Source organism: Neodiprion pinetum, chromosome 2, assembly GCF_021155775.2.
Source record: "Neodiprion pinetum isolate iyNeoPine1 chromosome 2, iyNeoPine1.2, whole genome shotgun sequence".
Taxonomy (NCBI): domain Eukaryota; kingdom Metazoa; phylum Arthropoda; class Insecta; order Hymenoptera; family Diprionidae; genus Neodiprion; species Neodiprion pinetum.
The window spans coordinates 39,751,001-39,777,586 of record NC_060233.1 but is presented as its reverse complement, the minus strand read 5'-3'; the positions used below and the strand labels follow the sequence as shown (position 1 = coordinate 39,777,586).

Here is a 26,586-nt window from a genome sequence, read left to right as displayed (position 1 = left end):
CATACATCTTTCGCCTTTTACAGGACGCCTCTCACCAAAATAGCCACGAGCTAACCGGGAATCGATGGCTTTGCGCTCCTTCTCTGAGCACCGGCTTTCGAATTTGCCGTACAATAATTCGCAACGCGAATTTCGAAGGAAAATTCCGGAGAGCAAGGTGTTGCGGTCACTGGTTATGCTTGGGGGCCGTTGGAGCGTTAGCTAACGCATCATTTGCAAATTTTTGCATCCCAACCCTCGTGATTACGATCAGTAACGATTTGCTTGCTCTGCCTGCATTTTTTTTTTTTTTAACGCTAGCTAACGCGTTTTGTAAAGTTTGTTTGGCGTCTCGATGCATTACCTGTTAACGGCAGAAATAATAGTACACGTTATAAATAACAAGTCACATTAATAATAAGACAGATTGATAACACGTTCGGTAAAACGGGAAGTCATTATTCATTGAGTACTAAATACATTATATATTGAATTTCTTCACGAATACATGCAATAAAAATTATATTTGCTAAGATATTATTATTGAGCAATTCATGCATTATTAGCACCTCCTTTGAAAGAATTTTTTTTATTATTCTCAAGCAGGCGCCGTGTTGGCTTTGAGCACGGACTTCGAAGCACTTGTGTTGGCTAACGCTTACCTGGAATGCCTACTACTGTAGGATAACATTTGATAACGTTTCTCCGAATGTTTTACCCCTGTTTTAGCGTCAGCCAATATATAAATAGTCCCTTGTATAGAATTTAAATATCAGTTTTCTTTTTCTCGCACTGTTAGATATAGATCTAGAGGTTTTGGGAAAATTCATACTCAATTTGTTTACTATTTGACAACATCAAAAACAACATCTTACATAATTAGTTAGTTAATTAAATCTATGTGGCCAATGACTTGAGCACAAAATGTGAATGTATTTTTTTCAATCCTCATCAAAGGTGGTAAATAGATGATACTTTGGAAATCCCGACTTCCAAGGGAAAATGGCATCTTTTCGGAAAAGAACAACACGTCTTGTGAAGCTAAATTGGAAAACCGGTGTACTTTTAACCTTGTAATAATCAATTGTTTTTTCTCTAAAAAATGACCCTAATAGTCAACGCTATATGTACTGCCGATAAATTAATTATGTAAAATGTAGCTTTTGATGTTATAATCAATCAGAGCAGGAGCTTGCAGGAAACGAGCTTGGCTTTCGGACTTGGCTTTTAATAAGCCGATTCCGAAAAGATTTCAGAAAGATCCTCACCGTGTTGGTTTTTCGCGATTTCTCTTTTAAACCTGCTTGTTTGCTCGCTCTTTGGGTTCTATTCTTTGCGTGGCATGCTTCTTTTTTCCTTCCTCTTTCGACTTGATTCGCGAGGCGGAAAAGCTGCTTTTGCGCTGCTACGTGATTTCCTGTTGAATTTCAATTTATTAAAATGCCAAATGCCGCCACGGGAGCCTGCGCCAAGGGTTTATATCTGTCCCCGCCACTCTTTCAACTCTCGGGCAATACTTTTCTGTTTCGCGTTCTCGGATGCGGCGTATAAAGGACCATTCTGAATTTCTGAATATAAACAGCAATATTTTGCAATTCATGGTCGAGCCATTTCGCGCGACAGCAAACCCGGCTGTATAAGCACGATGCAGACAGACTTCAACCGTTACCCTGAATTATTCATTTTATTTTTCCTACCTTAAGCCTTTTTTGCCTTCGTGCTTCCGCGATCCGTGCGCACCTTATCCGTAAATATTCTCAACGTGAGCTCCCAGATTCGACCGTTTTCCAAAGGACAATGTTTCAATTCGTCGTCATCGTAAGATTCAACCATGCCTTATATCAGCCACGCTTCCAACAAACGGTCGTCGACGTAAAAAACATGAAATTACAGAACAAATCTCGAAATGTTGGAAAATCGAACGTCGATATTTTATAGACCGGAGATTTTCCTTAATTTGTGATTTAATAAAGCGAGCCCCGGGAAAAAATAAATTATGACCACACTCGGGATCTTTCGAGGAGCGCGAAAGGAAAAGTTCGAGAATTATCAATTTTGCAGAAACTCGCGTGTAGGGCAAGGGAGCCGAAAGTTGGGGAAGTTTCGAGTTCCTCGGTTCGAGGTTCGGTTCAAGTGCGTTGCTTTTTTCCAGCCGCTGATTCATCCACGTTACGCCCCCCTCCTCCCTTCCCGCCCTTTCCCTATATATCTTTACATGAAATATATTTCTGCGAGTAGCGCAACCCTGACCATAAAAATGCAGACGCGTCAAATCCGCGACTGTTCATCCTTCTTCCGTCGCGCTTGTATTTACCTGCAAAAACTTCCGTTTATTAAGATTAAAAGAAATTATTTTCCCGGATTATAGAGTTTCCGTTTACGAGCGAGCTTTGTCAAGTTGGAAAACGGAACTTTCTTCCCTTTATTTTTTTCATTTCCCCTCCTTCGGCTCTCCTTTATTATTCCCAACCCCCGTCGCGACGGCTCTCGCTACTTTCCTCCATCCCTTTTTCCACCCTTCTCTCTCTTCCTCTTCGCGCCCGGTCCATTGTTTGTAGCTCGACAAATTCACCCCCGTCACGGTGTCAACGAATCCCTTTCTCCCGGCCCTTTCTCTTTCTCCCTCTCTGTCGCTCGGTTGACGGGTAAATATTATCATTTGCTAAATCGCAGCACACGCCTTCTAATCTCACCGCCGAGGTGACTGCGAGCCGGTATTTTCGCCCCGGAATCAGCGGAGCAATTTTTTAAGCCCGTCGAGCTGTTGCCGGCTTCGAAAGCTCTAGCCGCGAGTCTCATCGTCGACAAGACGCGGAGCGACACGTCTCGACTGCCACACTTGGTTGGGCAAACGGTAAAAGCCCGAGCGCTGTACGCTGCAGAGCTTTATTCGCTCCCGGGTTTGGCTGCAGGGTGCAAAAGCTCGATTCGTAATGAGGACAACCATCCGCTGATTTACGGCTCCGGTCTTATTCGTGTCACAGACTCGGTTATGCCCGTATTTACAATTGCCAACCGAGAGTCAACCGAGACGGCGTCCCTCAGAGTCAGTGGAATGTTTGCCGAACCGCGCTGAGGATCCCCAATTTCACGCAGGACTTGCTCTACGTACACGATTCGCGAGCAGTGCATGCATGGACGGTGACTTCGACTCGAACCGACGTCTCAATTTGGAATCGGAATCAGCGCCTTCAAGCTTAATTGCACTATCTAGGTTCGCTGAGGGGATGAATTGGAGATTGCTTTTTTTCTTATCGTGTAAGGATAACACGATTGAAATTTGCGCGCAAGCCATTATCGGCCATGCGCAGAGAGACGAATGATCGCGAATCCGGACGGATATGCGATCGGCATTAGCGAGAAAGCGATTCCGACTGTTTATCGTATCCCCGAAACGCAAGACCTTTTTTTTATGGCTTCTGATCCTTGTATAGTTGGTTGCCAAATGGAGCGTGGATATGATCGGGCAATAAAACTATTGGCTTTATCATTCGTCGAATATCGGCCCCGCGATACCGGGAATATAGGCCATTACGCCAAGAGACGGTTGCATAAATAAATCACGCGATATATTATCAGTCATAGATTTTGCAATTGAAGAAATTAAATCCGCGCAACGAGGCGCGTTCAGCGAATGTTCGTAAGCTGCAGGTAACGCAAACGCGATCCAGGTATTTAAGTTCTCCCGAGTAATGCGCCAACGAGCCGAGGTTTATCCAACAATTTTTCAGTCAGAAACACAGTGCACGTAGTAGAGTGATTAAATTAATCCAAGGGTAAAATTGCTGTCCACTATTTTCTCCCGTTTCACGTGCCATCAGGTAAAAACTTCGTCGTAACTATAATACAACTTGTTACGTGTAAGGCGACTAATTCGGTTTTCAGACATGCTTCGCCCACACGTTTACACGTGTGCACGGTTGCTATTCATCCGGCAGTTGCAGTACGTGACTCGACGTTGCAGTAATTTCGATGAAGTACTACCCTAGTTTCCAGCACCTACACTAACCGTAAAGAAGCCGGGTGCGCAACCACCTGTATCTGATGCAATCGCGTCTGCTTGCAGCTTCGCTTCGCTTCCTACTGTAATAATAGGCACCGAGCTGCATAACAAGCGTTGTACCTACGCGAGATGTAATTACGCGATTTAAAACAACGGGGGAAGAATATTTCTAGACCTAAAACTAGATCGTCTGGTATCAGTTATCTACTAAGAATCAGAGAAATACTCTGAAAGTATCTAACGTAGTGAACAAAATCGATGCTGATAATTCTGCAATTCGATTGATTGAAATTAACTTCTGATATTTTTCCCAAAGACAAATCATTGTCGGAATGTAGAGTAGACTGTCTTTTTTCTTTCTTTCTTTTTATCCACTGAATTTAACACACATCATATTATGTTCAACAAATAAAACAATTATACAACACGTAATGTGACTTGCCAAAAATTTTTGTCGCACATTTTTACTCTTCTTCGAACAACGTTTGTTCGCCAAGATCGTGCTTTATCTTATTCCGATATTTTTTGATTTATTTCCCGACCGTTGAGACTCCAATCTTCGTGAAAAATTTCAAACCCCTCCGAAACCTGGCAGCATTCTTATCTTTCAGAAGGATGAGTAATTTTGTATTTGTTCGAAGAAAAATTCAGGACAGAAAATCGGTGTGAATAAAGCTGAGGATAAATTTGAAAAATTATATGTATAATTGTACATACGAAAAACTAATAATGGTAATGATTATGGTATCTATGTTTGAATTTCAACCGAGAAGAAGGATCGAAGCGGTGATTCCGATTGATGGATATCGGTTCCGATCCCCTGCATCACACATACGTGCGAAACACATGTAAACACGTACCGTATGTAAAGCGTGTACCGTTGGTTAGAGAAACGCGTCGGTACATGGATAATACCGATGCAGAATACGTAAGCCGGAAATGGGCGTGTGTTCGCCTGCAAGCGTCCGTGTTAAGAGAAAATATCCACGTCCACCCGACCCGAAGGGTTGTAGCGAGGAAGAAAAAATGGGAAGCAGGAAGAAACAGAGGGGTGGAAGGAAAAATAAAATAAAATAAAATAAAATAACGGACGAGCAGGAATGGGACACGTCAATCGGCCCTCGTCGACTTTCCCCAGCTCAGCGAGGAGTCCTCCCTCGGGATCGAGCTCCTCCTCCTCCCCTCGTATCGTTGACGGAATACCAAACGGTAGAAATATCCTTCAAGAAATATCGAAAATATCCATCGATAGCCGGTCTAGTGCAACGGCAAAACGGAATCTGACCGGATTGTCGAGCGTTCCATGCGACGGATGCCGATGAACAACCGGTCCTGTTTTCCGGAGGCGACGGTCGACGAGAGGGGTGAAGAAAGGCGGAAGAAATAACGAAAGAGAAGAGAAGAAACAGCACGAATTTCCCAAGTATAATTACGCATAATAACGGTCGGAGACAAAGAGAGGGAGAGAGAGAAATGGTTCGAATGCATTCTGAAGGGTTAGCGAGGATCGCCGGGAATCGAAGAAAAGCATTCAGCGAAATTTCATTTGTTACAGTTACTATGGAGAATTCTACTTAATTGAGTTTCTTTACAATAACGGTACAATTTGGGTATAGTTGAAATTACAAGAAAATATCGTGAAATTAGTAACTATTTAGTGTAACTACTTTAGTTACTTTACTACTTTAGTTAAGCCACATTCTCGAGTTAGCAAAATATCATATCTGTTCAAAACATCGCGATAGTTTTGAGAAAACGTTATGAGATGCGTATGACCGCAATTAAAAAGAAGAATCCAATACTTACTAGATTTTATGGTTACAGCTGTACAACTGATTTTCAATTTCTGCCCGAAAGAACGTTATTTTTCGTTGGTTGTAAAAAAAAATGGGAAAACCGAAGGACCTTACAATATCTAACTGTAACTAGAATTTTCTCCCGCATCGACAAAAAAGGAGGGTTAAGTGTGTTTATCCATAGGAATGTTTCGTGAGACGAATCGCTAGTCGCCAGCATATTGCAAATACGCTTGGATCGGTCGTAAAACGTACGTACGAAGCAAATAAAATCTGATAAATAACGCGGAGATGAGACCCGGCTCAACCCGATCAAACTGCCGAATCCCCACAAGACGCACATACGATATGCGTACATACATGTCTGTGTAAGCAGCAGCTGAGTGCTTCGCTAAGAAGAAACTTGGAGATTTTTCCCCTCGGGAAAATGGGACGAGAGATAGAGCGATCATTCGCCTCTCTTGTAGCGCCTCTGCGTCGGCGTTACACGGCTCTTGAACTGCATCAGTTCTCCGCTCCGACATGCCGGTATTAAAATGTTCGAAGGTTGAACCGATGCAAGTTCGCGCAAGCTTCTGTTATACGCGATACGGAAATGTACGAATAGCTCGTACATATTTTTACGAGCATTTCACGGAGCTATATCCGGTTGAAAATTTGTCGTGAAAATGCGGCACAATATTACGGGAAACCGAGGCCGTAAAACTGAAGGGTTGAAAATAAACTGGAAGATATAATCGCACCGAATGTTTCCCATGCTAATTAGCTGCAGGGGAATCGATTGACAGGGGCGATAAACTTAACCTGACCTGCGCTGGTCGGTAATCGAGTCGAAAACTTCGATTCCCCTCAGAAGTTGGATCTGAGATAATGTAATTCGGGGAAAAAGTTTCGATTCGAAGGATTCGAGTTTCCAGGGGAAATCGGAATATCAGGTTTGGATTCAAATCACGACAGAGTTTAATATACGAGGTGCATACGTAACGAGTGGACAAATCTCCCCGTTTCTCAACCGATAGAAAGAAGGAAGAATCAAGTAAGAAAGAACTCCCGAAGCCCTGAAACATTGAACCCAACGTCCACTTGTACTCACCATGCGGTAGCTTCCGAGCATTCCGGAAATTTGGATATCCGAATGGATCGAGTTTCCGGGTAATTCGAACAACCGAGTAGAGTGAGTATCCGGATAGTTGGTGTATCGAGAGCAATTTGTTCAAAATTTGCAAATAAATTGCGTTCACACCATAAGTTTAGGAAATTAGATAACCAAAATTGAAGCGTTGGATCCGGTAGATCCGGACTCTTCGGATATTCCCGATACCCGGAATAGTGATAACTACATTTTGTAACAATTTTGGGGTGGGGCTGAAGTTCCAAATTTGTAAGGTTTCGAAAGCGCCTAATTCTGAATTTTTTTGTGGCGAAACTTGAAGGGAAGAAATCAAACTTTGAAGAAACAACAAAGTTTCGAATGGTTGGAATGGAAAATTCAAATACACTCACGCAGCGTAGTTTACTGAATGAGTGGGTGTAAAAAATTAGGAAACCCAAAAATCAGAATGACCAGGATTCCGAACGTAAAAATATCGAAAATCCAAAACAAAGACAGATCGAAGTGGTGAAATTTCACCAAGCCAGAAACCTATAGAACTGAACATCTTCGCTTATTCTAAAATTTCGATGTTTCAAATTTTTGAATTTTCTCATTTTCGCACTTTCCACACTCTGACTAGTCGGAGTTACGCTCTTTTGGTATTTTGCCCCTTCAGAATTACGCCCCTTCGAAGCTTTGCACTTTCGGAACCTTGAGCGTCGAGCTTCAGATTATTCGAAACTTTGACGTCTTGTCAGAGTTTGATTTCTTTACTTTAAGTTTCGCCATCAAAGAATTCGGATTTTGGTGCCTTCGGAACTTTTCAAATTTCTAATTTCAAACACGCCCCATAATTTTCTACCTCGCTTGAAAAGTCACGTCGGCTGCAAGTTCATAACAGCGTTGGGCTTGCGACCCGTGTATTTTCGATCAGCCAGCTCAAAGAAGGCGCGAATCCACCGAGCGCAGCCACGTATCCTTCTGAGAAGCCCTGTAGGATTTAGCTTCGAGCTTTTCAGCGTGATATTAACTTGTCCAATATATCACGGTGTGATATTGTGGCATGAAAAGTGCGAAACCGGTACGATTATTGTGGCGTCTCTCGAGCGTATTTTAACCCACTCGAAAGAAAGAAGAAGGAAAAAATTTTATGACCGGTATCAGGGTTCTCGAAAATACAAACCCGCGGCAATAAATTTTCGCCGAAAGCTTAGCCAGCAAGTAAGATTGCAATTTTTCGAGACTTACCTCCAAGCTGTAAAAGTTACACCGTTCGATACTCGCGCGAAATGAAACCAATTAAACTTCAGATCTCCGTTTTTATTTCTCCTCAAGAACAAGGGATGCGGTTCAAATTAATACAAGCTCCAGGCCGTTAATGATGACGGAATTGATTGCAATTAGGTTCAAATAACGAGCTGGTCTCAGCAGTCTTATATTTGTTCCTTGGATTCTAGATATATTATACAAACAGGCACGGTGCTCTTTACTTCGTTAGCCGAATTACTACCCTTCCCTTAATCATAGTCCATATATTTCCTCAGGTCCACAAATTATTTGCGTAGAAGTAAAATACTCCAGGGATTCGATTTCGTTTGAATAATTTTGTATCGTTGAAGATTTTCAAAAGTCACTGGATCAAAAACATGGATCCGTCACTGAAAGTCACGTCGGCGGAGTTCTGCATCATTTACACTAAAAGATAAACGCCACAACGTGCGCGATACTGCATGGAAGTGATTAATTATCATCCCTCTCCGTATTCTGTAAACACGTAAAGTCCAAGTTGAACAAAGTTGAGTCGAAAATTTCGCGGGAGATGTTGATTCGAGAAACAGGTATGTACAAGTACGGAGTTAAGCTCCGGGGCATGTGAAAGGAATTTATAAGGAACACATTAAAAAGGCGATGTGAACAAGCCTGATTTTCGTGTGCAATATTTCTCCTGGAATTGGTTTCCTCTCGGCTTTCGCCCCTTTTTTTTTCCCTCCCGGATTCTCGACCCGCCATTATGAGCTCAATTTTAATCACTCCGAGCTTCTCGTTCAGCTTAACTCACCATCTGACCGTATCCACTCTCTTTCCTTAAGCCCGGCAAACCCGCTGCTAATTCAAATGGAATCCCTCACCCTGGTTGGCGAAGACCCGTCGGTGTCACCGGGTATTAACAGACTTCCATTTTTCGCCCGGTCTTTTCCTCCTTCGCTTCATCCGATGATCCACTTCTTCGGTTTTTCGTCCCTTTAGACCAAGTTGAAATTTTTTTCCGTGGTCGGGTATCGCTCTCAATCCTGTTACCGAATCTTTCGTCAGGCTCGAAATTCATCCGGGTGAAGTTCGTAAAATATCACTTTTTCCTGCGATCCGTTTCATTAGCCCAATTTAAATAAATCTATGCAGTTTGAAACGCGGGCTGGACTTGCGTTTCTGCCAGTTTCCACAACGGATAGAAAGTCACTTCGACCACTGCATATTGCAAGGCATTTTCTCAGATTATTAATAAAATATCATCTTGACTCACACCGTACGTAAGAACCATGCAGAAATGAGACTTAAAGCTGAGAGTCAAATGTAGAACAAAGTTAATTGTAATCTCCCTGCTTCAATATTGGACTTTATATCAGCTGGTTAATAAACTGGAGATCAGTTTTTTTTAAACTCATTCTCGAATACTATCGAACCAATTTCAAGTTAACTGAAATAATACGTCCAGGGTCGACGACTTATACTTCCGATATTGTATCTAACTAAACAATCTAAGATGATGTAAACCCAAGTCTGACTAATTACAGTTGCGCTAAACAGTGAAAAGAATTTTGGAGTCTAGAAAAAAAGAAAGACGTATGAGCCAATGAATTCGAAGTATCGCTATCAGCAAAAGGTAACGCATAGCCAGCTGCAGCGTATTGATTTTCGAATACAAATCCTGCGGTGAACCGCGCATTGAAATTGGTTAGGATCTAAATTGTTTCAACGTGAGTAAGATGCGATAAAGGAACTTAAGGGATTAGTCTCGTTTTAAACGAGACTAATCGTAAGCCCCAGTGATACATTTGATCACAGCTCGTCAGGAGGTATTAACGCGCGTTGATCAATGGAGACACGTAGCCATAGCCAAATCCGGAGAAAGCCGCGGAGTAGCGTTTGAGAAAATATCTTCTCAAGCTCTTGCCGCAGGCAGTGAAAAAATATTCATCGTTTCCAAAGCGTCCTTTTTTTCACCATTTTGGCAATGAGAGGAAACTCGCGACCGTATTTTGTCCGGGGAACAAAAAGTAGAGAAGCAAAAACTGAGCGAAAGAAAAGACGGAAAGGAGGAAGAAATTCAACAGCGATATTATACGTCAGGTTTCCTTGTACGTCAGTTTTATTCTTTGTTTTATTTATCTTCCTCACTCCCGATTTCTTTTCTCCACTCGAGTATGGGAGGAGGGAGAAACGCGTCGGGTGAAAGAGGCGGAGTAAAATTCACGATGACACCCGGGGTGAAAAAGAGAAGGAAGTTTCGTCATTCATCGCGCTCACCGCGCTGTGATAAGCAGAATAGAAAATTTATACGTTTCGTTTACGCGTATTCTGAGTAGGTGTATTCGTCAGACGAGAGTTTTGATTACGCAACGGAGGAAGGTGAAATATGGATCGCCGAACATCGTTTGCAAGATACTCATACAAGCTTCTAAATGTAATTCGAAACTTTATCTTTTTACGCTTGTTCTAAGTTAATGTATTCGATTTGTATTCCCACAAATTCGCGATTTGTGAAAATCGCGTGAATTGAAGACTCATTGAATCGAAAGGTTGGAATGGAGAAAGCATTGCAGTTAAGTACCTACCGTCTTTGCACTCGTACCGTAGCATCTGTGAAAACGGAATTGGGGTAAAATTGTCCTTTTGACGATTAAATTCAATTCTAAAATTTTTCTCCAGTATAATTCAAACTTGATGAATCGATTACGCAAGAGTTCGAACGATAATTATAGACGAGCAATCCCAGTTTTTCATCCTCTCACGACTTGTGTAGACGTATATTTATAGCTAGAATAAACGGGTAAGCTGACTGCGGTGAATTTTTGTATCATTGCTGTTGAAAAGAAAGTTTGTTTAACTGGGGCCATTAGGCAGTTAACCAGCCGCAGAGGGCTCATTGGAATGCGGCGCGGGACTGAGCGTATTACGCAAAAGATGAGGAAAAAGAAAAGTCACATTAAGGAAAAAAATTACGAACTCAGTTCGCGTTTCGGTGAATTCAGAGAAAAGAGAAGCCGGTCGAAATGAAATGATGGAGGGTAAATATAGTAGGTAGATATTAAAACCGAAGATCTATGGACGGATAAATATTAGATTATACCTACAATACTTGATCAATCTTTTTTCACAGTCTAGGCATAATCTGATACATAACATCATAACTGCACTGCGACTCGGAGCCGAGCTTTTTCCCCTCACAGTTTTATCTCTCGGCATTTTCCTACTTTATTTTTTTATTTACTTTTTTTTTTTCAGCTCAAAGTTAGCGGCGGGAAAAGTTGAACCCGGGTCAAAGCTCAAGTCCCGATAATCCCTGGGGATAAGAGTGGCTTGGTTGAGAGGAGGGTGGGAGGCCAAGGGTGAGAAGGGTGGTAAGGTGGTTATACTGGATGAAAAGTCGGGGGAACAATTCTCTTCTTCACAGGTTCGGTATACGCTGCAGTCTCGGTGCAAATCGCGCTAATAGAAACTTCGGAAAATTTATACTGTCTGATTACTTTGGCCCTCGCCTTTCTCCGCCATTTTTCTAGCGTATCCTTGCCGAAAATTTTCTACGCCAAGCTAATAAAGTCTTCCAAATGGCCTGGAAAACGAGTAGATCCACTTTTCGTAGTTTGGAAAAGAAAATTTTCGCAAGAGGTGACTCGTGAATCGCAATGAAACGGCTTCGGACAGCCGAACGCAATTATCCGGCAACCATTCCGTCATATTTCCTACCCATCAACATTTCTCACAATTTGTCACTTGGCGGACCGTTTTAGGCTTCTGCTATGATGCAGATCAGAGTGATTAAAAAATAATTCATTTTAATAACATGGAAAAAATTGTTTTTACTCCTTCGGATTTTAATAATTAGCTAACTATGCGTCGTAGAGGAAATTTACCGACATATTTTTGCAGAGAATTTAACGCTCTACGAAAAAGGTGTTCTATCATTTTATTCTAAATCTATTCTTTCAAAAGTTATTCAAGGTCGTCAAATAACTTTTGATCTCGATTAACTTTTTAACGAGTGAATTTATCAGAAAACGATGCGAGACCTTTTTCGTAGAGTTTTTTGTTCGCTTTCCTACAGAAATATGTTTCTTAATTTCCTGCACGATACATTGTTAGCTAGTTGTAGAAATCAAAAGAAGGAAAAATCATTTTCCAACGTTATTCTTGTGGAGAATAGAAAAGTGCGATGAGCAATCTCTTAATGTTAATATTAAGAGTCGAAATTTGAACAGACGTATTTTTATTCGTCAAACCTTTAAACCTGTTTCCATGAAAATTTTGTTTTTTTTTGTATTTACTTTGTAACATTCTAATGCACATGTCCTAATATACACCCGATGTAATTGCTGCGATCTCCGATACGGATCACCAAAAATTTCACGAGGAAACGGAAATCGGTCTTTAATAATTTGGCATAAGTTTTATAATTGAAAGTCCATGAATTCGTGCGTTTGAGTATTTCTTCGACATAAATGAGTGTGACTCCACTGTAGCAGTCGATGCCATACTTCAAATATTCCTTCTTTTCACAGAGTGCCAGTCATATTTGTCGTGTACATATTAACGTACCCTCCACTGTTTAAACACGCATTTTCAATAAATACGAATAAATTTTTACCCCGTCGTTGAAAGTAAATTTCGTGAAGGGTTAAAAAGGACAGACGTTATGTGACTCACGATTACATTTTTTCGTCATTCCAATTTCGGCGTCAGGTTTTATTCGGTCTGTCCAAAAAGAAATGCGTCGTTGGATTTTGTCGTCTAAATGTGAAATAATTCGACTCTTCTGTGTTGTCCGGAAATGAAATCGGAATGAAAAAAGGCGTATTTCCTACCTCGCAAAGGGTCAACCACCCCTTGAACCGACTATCCACGGGTCTTACGCCTCGTTCTTGTACCTGCAGAAGGAATGAAGGCGACGTTAATATTTTAATCACCTGTTGAACGGTTCGCCTTGGTCGAGAAGACCTTTCTTTTCTCTCAGGGTGAAACAATGACGAGCCGCGAACCCTGAACTGACAGCGGAGTGGAAGACCTGGTAGATTCCCCAGAATATATTTTTACCGCCGATGAGATATTGACACCGATAACAACGCAGAACGATCCGTTTTTGGATTTTTTATTGTTAGAAAATATTTATTGTGTGCTGATGAAAGACAAAAACGTTCTCCATCTATCAGTTTTAGACAAGTATCAGCTTACCAGGGCAAAATTCAAAAATCATTATTGATAACACAATCTGCAGCATTGTCGAAGAGAAATGTAAATGAATACGAAGGGATTAACTGCTTTTTTGTATGCGAGATGAAATGTAGAAGCAATAAAAGCGGCTGTTCTTACTCTAAATCGTAATAAGTTTAATATCCACTTTTCCGGATACATTAGCGCGTGAATTAAGCAGAAGTAAAGGGTTTTTCCTGAGCAGAAATTCAGAACTGTTGATAATTCGGTAGTTTTTGACAAGTAAACAAGAACGAGAAGAAATTTCGGATATGAAAAAAAAAAAAAAAAAAAAAAAATAAGAAAGTGGGCACAGCGTCAAAGTTCGACGAAAATATGACGCTTCGATAAATACTAAGCGTCTTATCGCGTTTCTTCGGAGCTCCGAGAATTCCGCGTATTTCCAAATAATCCGAAGGTGAAATGCGAAAATGAACTTTTGATTGTCGGTGCATATTTCAATTCCCATGAAGCAGCACGCGGGTTTGAAACTCGCGTTGAATCGAGATTTCTCTTCGGCTTACGCCAGCTTGCCAAAATTGATTTTTACTGTTTTTTGCTTCCTATTTTTTTTCTGAAATATACAGTACAATAATTTCCCATGATTTTCAGGTGTATTTCAAACTGAAGAAAATCACTTTTCTCGTGTTTCAGCTTTCGAAGAGCCGTGCGGAATCGGTGAGCGGATTCTGTCGTCGATCTGCAGTCATAGTGGGAGAGAAACTATCAATTGCAAAGTGCCGTTCCGACGGTGGACAATAAATAGAACTGGCACGGACCGGGCATCTAGACCCAAGGAATGGGGTCGTAAAAACTTTATGCAAGCTTTGCAGCGAAGCTTAATCGAAACTGAATAACTTCTTCTTGCCGATGTAACGCCTCGAGACTTCTAAACCAGGGCAAAAAAAAAGCAAAAAAAACTTCAGGAATCACAGAACGAGAATATATTTCAAGGAATTAAAATACTTCTCATCATACATGAATAGCTGATAGTGGTGTTACAGTTTCTTTTCCGGACTGTTATTTTTTCGCCTTCTCTTTTTTTCTACCATTATCAAGAAGGTTAAATGGTGCATCGACTGCTGTTAAAGGCGTAAAAAATTTGACGAAAAAGTGACGCGATATTCCCCGCGGGTAAATATTTCTAATAGTTGTAAGTAATCTTTTTGCAAAGCAGTGAGGTTTCCTTTTATTTTTAATTTCCACGGAAAAAATATGTACGTTTGTGTATATTTTTACACGTGATAAGTCGAGCGCAGAAAAATTCGCGAGAGAAACTTGCATCTCGGCATTTACGGAGTCTGACGTGTAACGTTAAAAAAATTTTACATCTTCATCCTGGGAATAAAAGTTGTACAATTTTAAAGCGCACCTCCACTTTCGTTCCAGGCTGTAGCCACAGTACTTTAAACGAGGAAGCTGACAATAATTAACATAAATGCAGATTACATTGTTGTGTCTGTTTAAACTTTGCATAATTCATACGGCGGTTTTAATTATTGAGTGTAGCAACGGTAATTATAATATATTCGTTCGAATTAGCGATTTGATTTTGAATAAGGGTGCGGTAAAATTAGCCGAATATAATCCAATTCCTCTATTACATCTAAAATTTACGTTGAATTTATGACAGGGGTAAAACTTGATTGGAAAAAGGTGGGTTGTGAAAGGGGTGGGACGTAAACGAAATAAAAAATCTCGACCACTCTCCGCGGCAAGTTTCGATTCTCGTTCATGGTCGGCTAACACTTGTCGAATATTCCGCTCGCGTACGAATAAATCCGTTCGGTTGAAACAAAGCTTCGTTAAATTCGTTTAAAAAATTCATGCAACAACCATCGCAACGCGTTACGTTGTGGCGGTGAGTTTAATCACTCCGATGTTAATTACGAAATGACGTGACGCGGGGGTTAATTTCGGTAAAATCGTGATTATCAATCAACGCGGTCTAATTTTCGCGCCGGGGAGTGAGATAAAAAATCGTGGAAATAATCGCTGGGTGAAACTGGTGTTTCAATCAGTTCGGAGCGGAGAGAATCAGTGTGGAAAGGAGGAAGAGAAGATCCATAAGGGGGGAAAGGGAGACTGGGAGGAGGGCATAAAGGGAAAAAGAGACAGTCATCCCCTGGTAATTGGGGATGCCCCAAACGGAGGAGAGGTCGTGATGTCTTGCTGCTGCGCCTGCTGCTGCGGAGGGTCCGGTGGGAACGGCGGAGGCTTAGGAATTACATCAGGGATTTCAGCCCTGCTATCGCTGATCGTTATAACGGTGGCAATAACGACCGGCGAGTGGCTGCTCACCGAAGAAAGACTACCGAAATCGACGTCGAGCAACGCGAGCGTCGAACCGGACAGCAAGGTGACCTACAGCGGGCTTTGGAGGGTTTGCGCAACGCTCGGTAAGCTCGATCACTGGAGCGGTGGTGAAAGTATAGAAAGATCGGAAAATCCCAGGGCCGACAATGTCGGATCTTTAAAAAGGGCAAAACTTGACTCACAGAATTTAAAAATGACGAAACTCCGAGTATGGAGAAGTAAACGAATAGAAAGAAATGCCAAACTGTAGAATCGATTGAATTCATCTCGATAATACAGAATTTTATACACGTTCTCGATTTTGCTGTTCGATGTTTTGACCTTTCTATACCTCGTCTTTCTGTTCTTCGACCTACTGTGTTTTCGATTATCTGTACTTGAACTTTCAAAATTTTTAAATTCTACAAACGAGATTTTCGCTTCTATGAAAATGCGATATTCTGGTCGTTCGATCAATCGGTAATTATATATTTTTACCCCTACCCGATCACCGCACGGCGATGACTTGCGCTTTATTTATCGCAGGGCAATATCGGCGCGATCTTACCTGGGATTAGTCGAATAATTACATTAACAATGCGCGTTAAGCGAGCAATATCCAGTCGTATAACCTGCGTATGACAGAGACGACTTTGCGAGGGCTTGTTTCCCATGATCTATGGACGCGCCGCGGGCTTTACCTCCATGAATAAAATAGCCGCGGGGATATCGTCTAGCGGGGAAGTTCATAGGCACCCGAAACCCCGGAAAGCCGGGAACCAACCAAACCGCCGGGGTTCAATGCGGCCTTATAAATTTGGACCAGCGCCTTGGCCTGTTTGCCATGAATACGTTACACGCGCGGATCGCCGATCTGCATTATGCAGGGCCCTCGATCGCCCCGAAATCACACGTCGATCGCCGCCACGCCTGTTTTCCATCTTTACGCCGATTTATTACCTTTGATTTTCCTCCGAGGCGATATTAATCCCGAAGTGACGCAAGGAGACGTCCCTGGCATGAGAATGTGAGAAACGCGATAGTATCGGGTTGGATTAATCCCTCCCATAAATACCTATATACCTAGGGAATTTCACCCCCCGAGCTGTGATTAAACTGCGCCCCATAGTCGCTTTATTGTATCCGTTTCTACGCTCGTGCATCGTAAGACGCTGGATGCGTACACGCTTCAATTCACTACTTCTCCTACGTTGTATATGTTACATGCTTCTCCTGCTACTCAACGTTGATATTAAATTCCAGTCTATGATTTGTACCCACGCACGCACTCGTCGAGAGCGGAAATCTCCCGGCGGAAGAACGAAATTGACACCCTATCCGACTCACCGGAACCAATCTACCACGAGATTCTTGATACTTTGTATTATCTCGAAACTCGATGGGTGATACTGATTCGAAAGTGTATGGCATATCCCTTTGAGATTGAGGAACGCATTCAATTTCAATCGGTATAATTGTGTTCGGTTTATTTTTTATTTATTTTTTTTTAAATATTTTTATTCGCCAACTTTGCCTTGAAATTATCGATCAGCTGTAACACGTGGACGTATGTTATAATTATCCAGGATTACTAAGCTGGAAATGTTGTACAAAATACGTTATACGGCGTGACGTGGTATTCAGGGTTGATTTTAATTGGCGATTTATGAACGACGTTCGGCTGTTTTGCCCGGTTGGTTTTTAAATTAACGACTGTCGGCGCAGCGATGTCCGTAACGTTGAACGAGGGTGGAATAAACTGTTCTTACCCTCTCGTTTTATGGGGCAATAAATAGTCGGGTAAGGATTATCGATCATCTGTATCGCAAGGGGAGAAACTAATTTGCCAAATTAATAACTACAGCCGAGGGTTATATTCTCCTTCTTCGATCTCTCTGTAGTAAGCGGATTAAAAACCTGATGAAATAGGTGTTCAAGGTATTCAAAGGGTTAATCAAAGTCTAGACGGTCTCCCCCTCCGTGAAGAAATTATTGAGCGTAAAGTCGTGGGAGTGAATTAGACAAGATTCGTGGTGAAGTACTCCGAGGAAAAGAAAATAAAAGTTGAAAACAAAAAATAGAAACGAAATGATGAATGAAGGAAAAGTACAACGTCAGGCTTCTGAACCGAAGCATCAATCTTTTCCTCTAACAAGGCAAAAAAATAAAAATAAATAAATAAATACAAAATAAGATAATAACTCAAGTATTAAGCACTACGTGCAGTCTCGCACGGCCCGCCTACTCGATGTTTCACCTGTTTCTAGACACGAGGAAATAGCTAGTAGAAGAATATGATTTACGCGGGTCGATGGACGGACACGTGCAGGATAATAAACTTGTAAATCTTCTTTGTTACCCCGGGCAAACTGATCCTCCGTCATCCAAAGGATTAAAACTATACGCAGATGTATAGAGTGATACGAACCTGCAGTATTTCAAAATTTCTTACAGGTAAGCGATCCCGAAATCCGGCTTCAAGTTTTTATCAGTTTTGAAAACTGAAAGATCGAATCGTCATTCCTGCAGTGATTTTTCACTCAACTTTGCACAGTTGGTAAAATTGAGGTGGTGAGAATGAAAAAAATGAAAAAAATTCAGAACCGTTTAAGGAACTCGCAGCATCCTTGCGCCTGATTCCTATCACAAACTAAGCTGTTCTGTACTTTTCCACGAAAGGATCGTAGCATACACACATACATACGTATACTTCCCATACATATATATATATATGTGATCTAGGATAATTAGTTCAACGGCTTAGGGGAAATTTCCGAGCAGGCGTTGTTATCGTCGAGTAACAGTCTCGTAAGTAACTGTGCAGGCGATTTGCTTGGATCGCGGTAAGCGGTCGGAATCTAATCAAGTTCGTCCTCGATTTGCGGATTCAAAGCTTCCGGGCCCCTGAGGTCGGAGCTCCGGGCTGACGATATTGTCACGTCAGGCTCGCTTATTTGACCCTCGGCTAATCCGAGCCCCTCTCCTGGTCCCAATTCAGTTTCAAAGCTATATCCGGGGCCCAGAGATGCAGTTTCACCGAGTGCTCCGCGAAATGAGTGAAGAAACGAGGCGAGTTAACCATCCGTGAAACGCGGGCGCATCCTTGAAGGAAAAAGGGAGGGAGGTTTTCCTCGGCTCTTCCTGCGTGGCGGAGAGCTTTCCGGTTCCAAAGATTCTGGGTTAACTTTTTCGGCGAAAATAGCCAGTCGGAGAAACGGAGAGATGTACCGAGACGATGTATCGGTGAGTAGAATCGGTCCGGGGAAATCGATATAAAACGGTCGATGCGCACTGAAAATCGGATCACGGTATATAGGGTGGTCCATCCGAAAGAGCCAACGAGTGACCCTCGGAACGACACTCATTCAATTCCTCGCTACCCTCGATGTGCTCGCCCACCTTCCCCAAGTTTGCTCTCTCCCTAGCTCTTATCCTTTACATTTGCATCTGAATCCGCGCCTTTGAGCGGGATTTCTCGTCGTTGCACGAGGCGCGAGGCGGTATTGTACACGCTTAGGTACGTGTACCCTAGAAACCGGGATTCGAGATATTGCTTCACTTCCTGCGGCGTTTCTTCCCTTTTCATTTCCGCTTTGGCCTCTATTACTAGCCACGGCTCCGCGATCCTACACGTTCGCAAGATTAACAAAGGCTCACCGACGCTGCCAGCGCGTTTAACACCGACTATTTCTCCACGAGTACCAAGGGTGGTTTTACAAACGTATCATCGCGAAGGTTGCACACGTTATACTTGCACTCTTGTAGCTGACAGTAGCTGCGGATGCAAAGGCCTCGGGATCAAAGACCCAGCCTGGAGCTTTCGGCGATGCAGTCTTGCACCACAGCAGCCAGCTATCGCCTTTACCGATCGAGCTTCGCCGCTGCACGGCTGTATTTCTCAGAGCTTTTCGCATGAATAGCCCGCTGTGTTGTTCTCTTCCCTTTTTTCCTCCTCTCTCTCTCTCTCTCTCTCTCTCCACCTCGGCGAGACGCGGTTTTGGGAACCACCGGGTGTTCCGGTTCCGTGATTTTCCTCAGCCGAAGGGATCTAGTCACGCATACATGCAATACGAAGCAGAACCGTTTCGTGAAAATTGACTCGAGTGCGATTGAAAATTTATTGACCAAGCGACCCGATGATTTAGCCCCTTGTTTATGCTCGCGCGGGTTCTTTTTCCGGTGGTGCACCGCGACTTCCGGTTGGTCTCGAAGTTGGGAACGGGTCTCGATCCAGCGAATATACCGCGCGTCTTGCGCCTCGCGCAACCCCGGAACACCGCTAATCTATGTGTTACGAAAATAGTGCTCCCGTTTCCCGCATAAAATCGACTACGTTTCTATCTAGCTGCTCGCGATTTAGAATTTAATACAACGATAAATAGCAAATTCCCGGGGAATCGACGATCGATGAATACCCCGTGTATCATACATGACAAGGCCCTGCAAGGCGCGGCAGGGATGCAGTTTGTTGAACCGTGAATTCGCTGGCGAAGGTGGGCGCAACGATATAAGCCGATCGGTGAATTCTTGTTAATCTGTTTTATTTGCGGTACATAACCGAACGTTATGCCGCATCTATGAACCTACACACGGGAAGAACTGGCCTGTGTATAGACGGATGCGCAAGCGACGCGGTAATTTCTGTTCCGTACCCGAAACACGAGCTCGCCTAACGAGCTCTCGACACCAAATCGACCGTGTTGGACGTTCCAAATCCTTTACTGCGCGGCTATACGTGGTGTTTCAATTTTACCCCGCACACATCGGGGGATAATTAATCCCCAGAGTTTGCGTCGAACAATTGTAACACGAAGCATTGAACATCAGAAAAGCAGAACCATTCAAGCGTGGCCGCCGTTAATGCTCTGCGGTTTTGATTATTCGTTTCACTCTGAAAGTAAAAGGCGCTGAAAATTGTTTTCCCGCATTCAAATCGCAGCGATTTTCGCACCGATTCCCAAGACGCTCGCTTGTTTTATACCCCGTTTTCTCATTTCGCGTCTAAGTGAAGCGCCCCCGACCCTCGGTGAGATCGGGCGTCTTCCAGGTCGTTCCCCGGGAGGGCTCTTTACGACTCGCTAACGGAAAATGCCGCGAGCGTCCGGCAACAGGGAGGAATAGGTACAAAGCTTTTTCGGGAAATTGTTGTTTCCGCCAATTTAGGGAGCACCTTGCCTTCCAATATCGCCGATCTCTGTCCCGGTAATTCTGGGAGAAACTTTTACCTTGCCTTTACTTTCATGTCAGAGTCAGAGTTACTTACACGATTGCCGCCGTCCCGACATGGCCCTCGTTCCTTCTAATCCAGAGTCGGATAATAACCATCTTCTTTCGCGTTACGCTCCGCGCTTATACTTTGGGATAACATTCGGACCTTCGTTATTTCTCCATCACATGCGCGAAGAAAAAGCGTCGCAATACGTTGCTGAACGGGAAAAAATATTTTCCAGATGCCGCGTTCAATTTGATATATATATATACATATGTGTGTATTTTTTTTTTCCTCTTTATCTTCTTCTTCTTCTCCCTCATTTGCGATCCCGTATAATAACATACATGTATAAGCTCACCGTACAACGTACATGTCGAACGAAATATCAGGGTGAAAACACGCGTGGGCGGGTGGATTTACCCTGTAGGAAAAGCGGAGTAAAGCCATATTGTAATATGTGCTGATATTTTCGCTACCCCGTAATTTCGTACAAAGTCGTTTTCTCGTTTGAATCATTTTCTCATACAAGGGTAATGTGGATTTACATTACCCTGCAGCAGCGGGTGTGGAAGCAGCTCGTAACGCAAAATTTAAATTACATTGAATCACCGTACTGGGAAATATTATGCGACGCTAAGGGGGATGACAAAATTTAGGAAAGGGAGGCACCGAGGCCGACGGAAAACTTCTTCACGCCTCTCTAACTGCACATAAATACCTCTAATTATTTTTAACTTTTGAATGTACGTGCGTCACTGAACCTTACTTGCAAGGAAGAAAAAAAAAAAAAAAACATGAAACAAAAATTTCACCCCTCCATTTTACGGGGTTATAAGTTTAATGGCCGGAGTTTTTTGTTTTGATTTATTTATTCTTGCTTATTGTTAGCTTCATATTTTTCTTTTAACCTCTTCAGCCGAAAAACCGTGTAGCTACGATTCTAAAACAAAACGTGAAACTTGATAGAACGGTCCGATGTGGGAAAGGAGGAAAATTATAAGGAAAAGACAAGAAAACAAAGAAAGCAAATGGTGAAAAGCAATAAGAGTAGAGGTGAAACGGGCAGCCTCGAAACGAGTGCCATTTACCGTTGGCGCTCGCCTTGTGTAAGATCGCTATCCCGGATTATCCCCGCAGCATCCTCCCCTCATCCTTGACTATCGTAGACGATAGATGCGCTCCGTTTCTATCTCGTCACGCCCTCGGCTTCTCTCTCTCTCTCTCTCTCTCTCTCTCTCTCTCTCTATTTCTCTCTTCTCTCGATACGAGGTTAAAAATTTCTTACATTCATTCGATTTTACAGCAGAGAGCTTTCAAATTAAATACCGGGCAAAGCGACGAGAGGCAAAAGAGTTTGAAGGGGGTTGCTGGAGGGTGGCTTTCGTCTCCGTAGTTGATGCCAGAGGCCAGGAGCAAAAGGTGCGGGCAATAGTAGGCGGAAAGTAGATGTAAGAGGTCAGACCGCACAAAGAATCGAGGTGATAAGACGACAGAGAGAGAGAGAGAGAGAGAGCGATGGAAGAGGAGGCCCCGCCTTAAAAGGTATTTCATCCTTTTCAGCTACAGAATTGCATTTAGGCGACGCCGTAACCTAATTTACGACCATTTGCCCGATTGCGCGCGCCTTTCCCTCCCTCGTCAAGTTGTGTTTTTCTTTTCACTTTTATCGTTCTATTTTTATTCTTTTACACCGCCTCTTCCTTTGCCCTTTTCCACGTTCTCGCATCAGATCCGTAAAATTGCGAAACACTTTACAGTTTATCGGCAGTAAATACGGGTAAATCGATTCCGATCCTGACTCCGACTTAAATGGATCCTTAAACTGAGGAATAATTCTTCCGAGAATTGCATCGCGGTAAAAGTAATATCGTTATGTGATATCTGAGCGGGACTTTCACCGGATACATTTTCTGCAATATCTCGGACTTTGTTATTAATCGAGGCAAAGGTATCCGTGGAAATTATCGTCCGCAAGTTCAGTTATCAATGAAATAAGAAAAAAAAAAAACGAAACAAACGAAGATCAAAAAGGAGAAAGCAAAGTTTTAATGCTCGTTATGAATTCGGGCGACAATTTTTTACAAGTAAATCCGAAATATACGTACAAGTAACGAAAATCATCAGGATGAGTAAATGAAAGCGTTAATGTAATTAGAAGATTGTTTTTGCAAACTAGAAAGGGTAAGCTGCACTGGAATTTCTCCGCGGGGCTGATGAAGGAGACGGATTTGTGCGGAATGAGGCTATCTGGCCAATTTAAGTTAAGCGAAGTAAGCGAATTAAAACGCTTGTTAGGGCTTGTTCCTCGGAGGGGCGGAATTAGCGGACCTAAGCATCCTCTTGTGGCGATGAACCCTTTTCGTTCAAACTCGCAGACGCTGTTTACCTCCGGGCATTCGGATTTCATTTGTGCCAGCATTGCGCAGCACCTGTGGTTTTTTTTTCTTTCTCTTTATTCCTTTGTTTCTATTTTGTCATTTTATTTTAAGATGGAGAAAAGCTCCCCGAAAGTCTCCCTCCCTCCCCCCCCCCCCCCCTGCATAACTGACCCTCGGCAACAATTGAAGTGGCTTGCCGAAACAGAGCGAGAGCTTATCGTGTCTGCGATGAGAACAAAGTGACAATCTCCAGGAACAAACCCGGATTAAGGCGCACCACGGGACTCCGGGAATCTCTCGAGGGCGACTCGGCTCTTCTTCGGAATGTAAGGAGATCCCGCGGGCTAAGATGCTAAGCGAGGCTTCAGGGGAAAAGAATTTTTTACTACGTGAACAGGGGAAAAATTTACTGGCCGTAGAAACTCGCCGGACTTGAGAGAACAGGTTTTGATCGTCTGATAAAAACTCGGAATTGACTAGATTTTTTCATTCAAAAATGCCTGGTAGCAAAGTATGGAAGCCAATGTCGAAGGGTGTAATAACCTTTGAGAATTTGAAATTAAAGTGTAACTATGAAAGTGAATTTGATCGAAACAGTATTCTTAACAATGTACGGAGACAAAGGATATAAAGCGGTGAATTCTAGCTGAACGAAAAATAAACTAAAATCCGACTACGAATGAATTTCTTAATTTCTAACGAATTGACAAATCATGAAGTATTTATTTTACAAAAGAACAAGATTCATATTGTCTGAAGTGAATTTTTTTTACAATAAAAAATACTTTTACGTATTAAAAAAAAAAAAAATACAGCTACTAAATTGATTCAGGCTTACTTTTCCAATCCATATTCTATACCTTTCACGAAACAACCTGAATATAAAAAACGTCCTTTCTCACTTGAAGCCACGCCAAGTTTATCGTCCACAATTTTTCTACCGCAAACAAGAACTGACATTACAGCTTTCCGCGCACGATTTTATGAAAGCTTTGAAACGAAAGCACCGATTAAGCGCGAGTTGCTTCGTCCCCTCTACCGGCTGATGAGCGGTGGTCGCGGAACATCGAGCCCGACGAACTTGTCCATTCTGGATTATGGATAGAAGATTGAACCTGCAAGGACGAAGTTCGGTTCACCTAGCAATTGAAGACAGAGCCAATTACTGCAAGCTCGGAAGCCAGGGATCCTGAACGAGCTTCGGTCGGTCGTACAGACGACTATGTGCGGTGGGCACGGTGGTTCACCGCCAACAAGTTGCGTCTGTCCACATTCTACGTGTATATGTACTTTGTACACACCTAACGTGTATCCACCGAACTATGCGAGTACTCAATATTTACCCTCACTGACCCGACCATCGATGCAACCGATGTGTGCAGGCGAAAGTAAACAGCTACCGGAACGAGTAAAAAGTTTGCTGTTTTTCCCCCCTAATGTTTAGTTTTCATTCTGAAAGGGCGGATGTTTTCATTTTCCACCAACCAAACCACGAACTGCAAAATTTACGTGAATCTGGAAAACTGAACTTTGTTTAACGAGCCTCAGCTTTCGAATTACTTCATTCAATTATATACCCGTCGACGTTATTGTTTGAGTTTTTTAAAACATATTTCTACTGCACATTTGTAGCAAACAAATGGGTAGGGAGCAAAAAAGCTCGTTGAAAATTTTCCATCGCAAGTATCGTGTAAAAGTTCTACAGCTTGTTAATCAGATTTTTTTTTTCATAAGTCGAAGGCTCAAACACGATATTTTTTTCTTCCCAAATCTACCATAAACTTACCTTGCAAATCTTTCACCACCGTTGCAGGAACGAGATAAAATGTTACTAAGAATTTTTCCTAGCCATCAGCAGTTTACAAATACACTCGTTTTTGAGTTGAGAAAAATTTTAAACACCGATCAGCTTTCAGCCCAGCTTCCAGCGCAATGCGATATTTTCGCCAATGGTAAAACTAGTTTACCTACCCAAAAAAACCCCTGACCGAGAGTGACAAATCCAATAAATCTTAAAAACAGTCCAACATACAAACCGGCGGTAGATCGGGCGCCATATCAAGGAGTAAAAAAGGAATGCATGAAAAGTAAGAAGGAGTTTATAAAAAGCGTATTCATTTTGGCAGGGAATAATTATTCTTTGTCGCTGGACGAGCATCCCAGTTTGTTTCCTCGGCGGGTCGGCGATTTGTCAAACGTCATGTTTTGCGGGTATGAATGATGTCCAGGACACCGGACGAGCGACGTTACAGCCACGGGCATAAAGAAGCGCCGGCCAAAATCCCGCGTTTCTATCCTAGACACGATACTCCGCGGTGTATTTATCTTTACACCCTACAAGGCGAGGCCGCGACTCGAGCTCAACTGATTTATGCCCTCCATACGCCCAACTACCTCCCCATTCCCGTGGCCAAAGTTCGAAACTAATATAGGCTGGTCGATCACGGGGTGGTAAAAAGCCTGCGGCTACGAGACACGCACAGGTAGAAGTGCGGACGCCATTTTGTTGCGTACGTGTGTGTGTGTGTGTAAGGGTGGCAGAGGGGAGGGGCGGGGAGGGGAGGGGGATTCTTCGCTGCTGAATTGGCGGCAATTTTCCGAGTTACAGGGCATGAAACTGGCCGATAGTTTGCCAAGTTTCAAGTCAGATGTTGAGGGACGCATCGTGCTTGGCCGGCTGGGCTTGTGCTCTGCAACTTTGGTAAACTGCCCGGACGATCGGTTTACAACGCTTCACCGTGGCTCTGGTTCTTCTTCGAAACTCGATGTCCATTAGGAGGAAATTCCTCCCCGCAGTATTCGCCGATTCGAATCGAGTCTGTTCTGCGGTCGTCGGTTCTCTTCTTAACCGAAACTTTTCACCCTCGCTGCTTGAGTGTATCCTGCACACCGCGTACATTCGTCTTCTGAACTATCAATCCATCCGAGAATACAGCGGCATGATTCTTCGATGATCCTCATTTACTTTTCACTTATTTCGCGATCTTCGTCTCGATGTGAGGGAATTTCCACCCTCTTGAAACTTGACGCCCCTAAATCCATTCGCACCCTATTCTCCGACCGGCACAAATCAATTCCATGATCTCAATATCGCGATTGGGATAAATGTCCTGAGTTTGTCACTCTAACTGGCTGGTGAAAGCTCAGATACGAGGGCTGAACGACGTTCACGACCGGCTATCTTCGCCTCGTATTTTGTCGGCAATTTTTATCCATTGGTACCAAATTTTCAGAAAAATACCGTTTGATTAAGCGGGATGTAAAATGGCCAACGAGAAATAAAAGACTTGAGAAAATTCATCGATTTTGAAGAAACATTTATGAACACGGTGAACAGCGTCCGGTGGAAAAGTAACAAAACAAAC

General features: G+C 42.8%; 1 protein-coding gene across 4 annotated transcripts in view; it reads left to right on the top strand.

The window, feature by feature from the left end:
* Stg-1 (stargazin related protein STG-1) overlaps window positions 1–26,586 on the top strand; it is a 78,804-nt gene that overhangs the window by 21,377 nt on the left and 30,841 nt on the right. For all 4 annotated transcript variants that reach the window (XM_046610791.2, XM_046610792.2, XM_046610793.2 and 1 more), the window contains one exon: window positions 13,991–15,735. In XM_046610791.2, coding sequence (XP_046466747.1) covers window positions 15,501–15,735 — 235 coding nt within the window. In that variant the 5' untranslated portion in view covers window positions 13,991–15,500. The remainder of the gene's footprint in view (window positions 1–13,990; window positions 15,736–26,586) is intronic.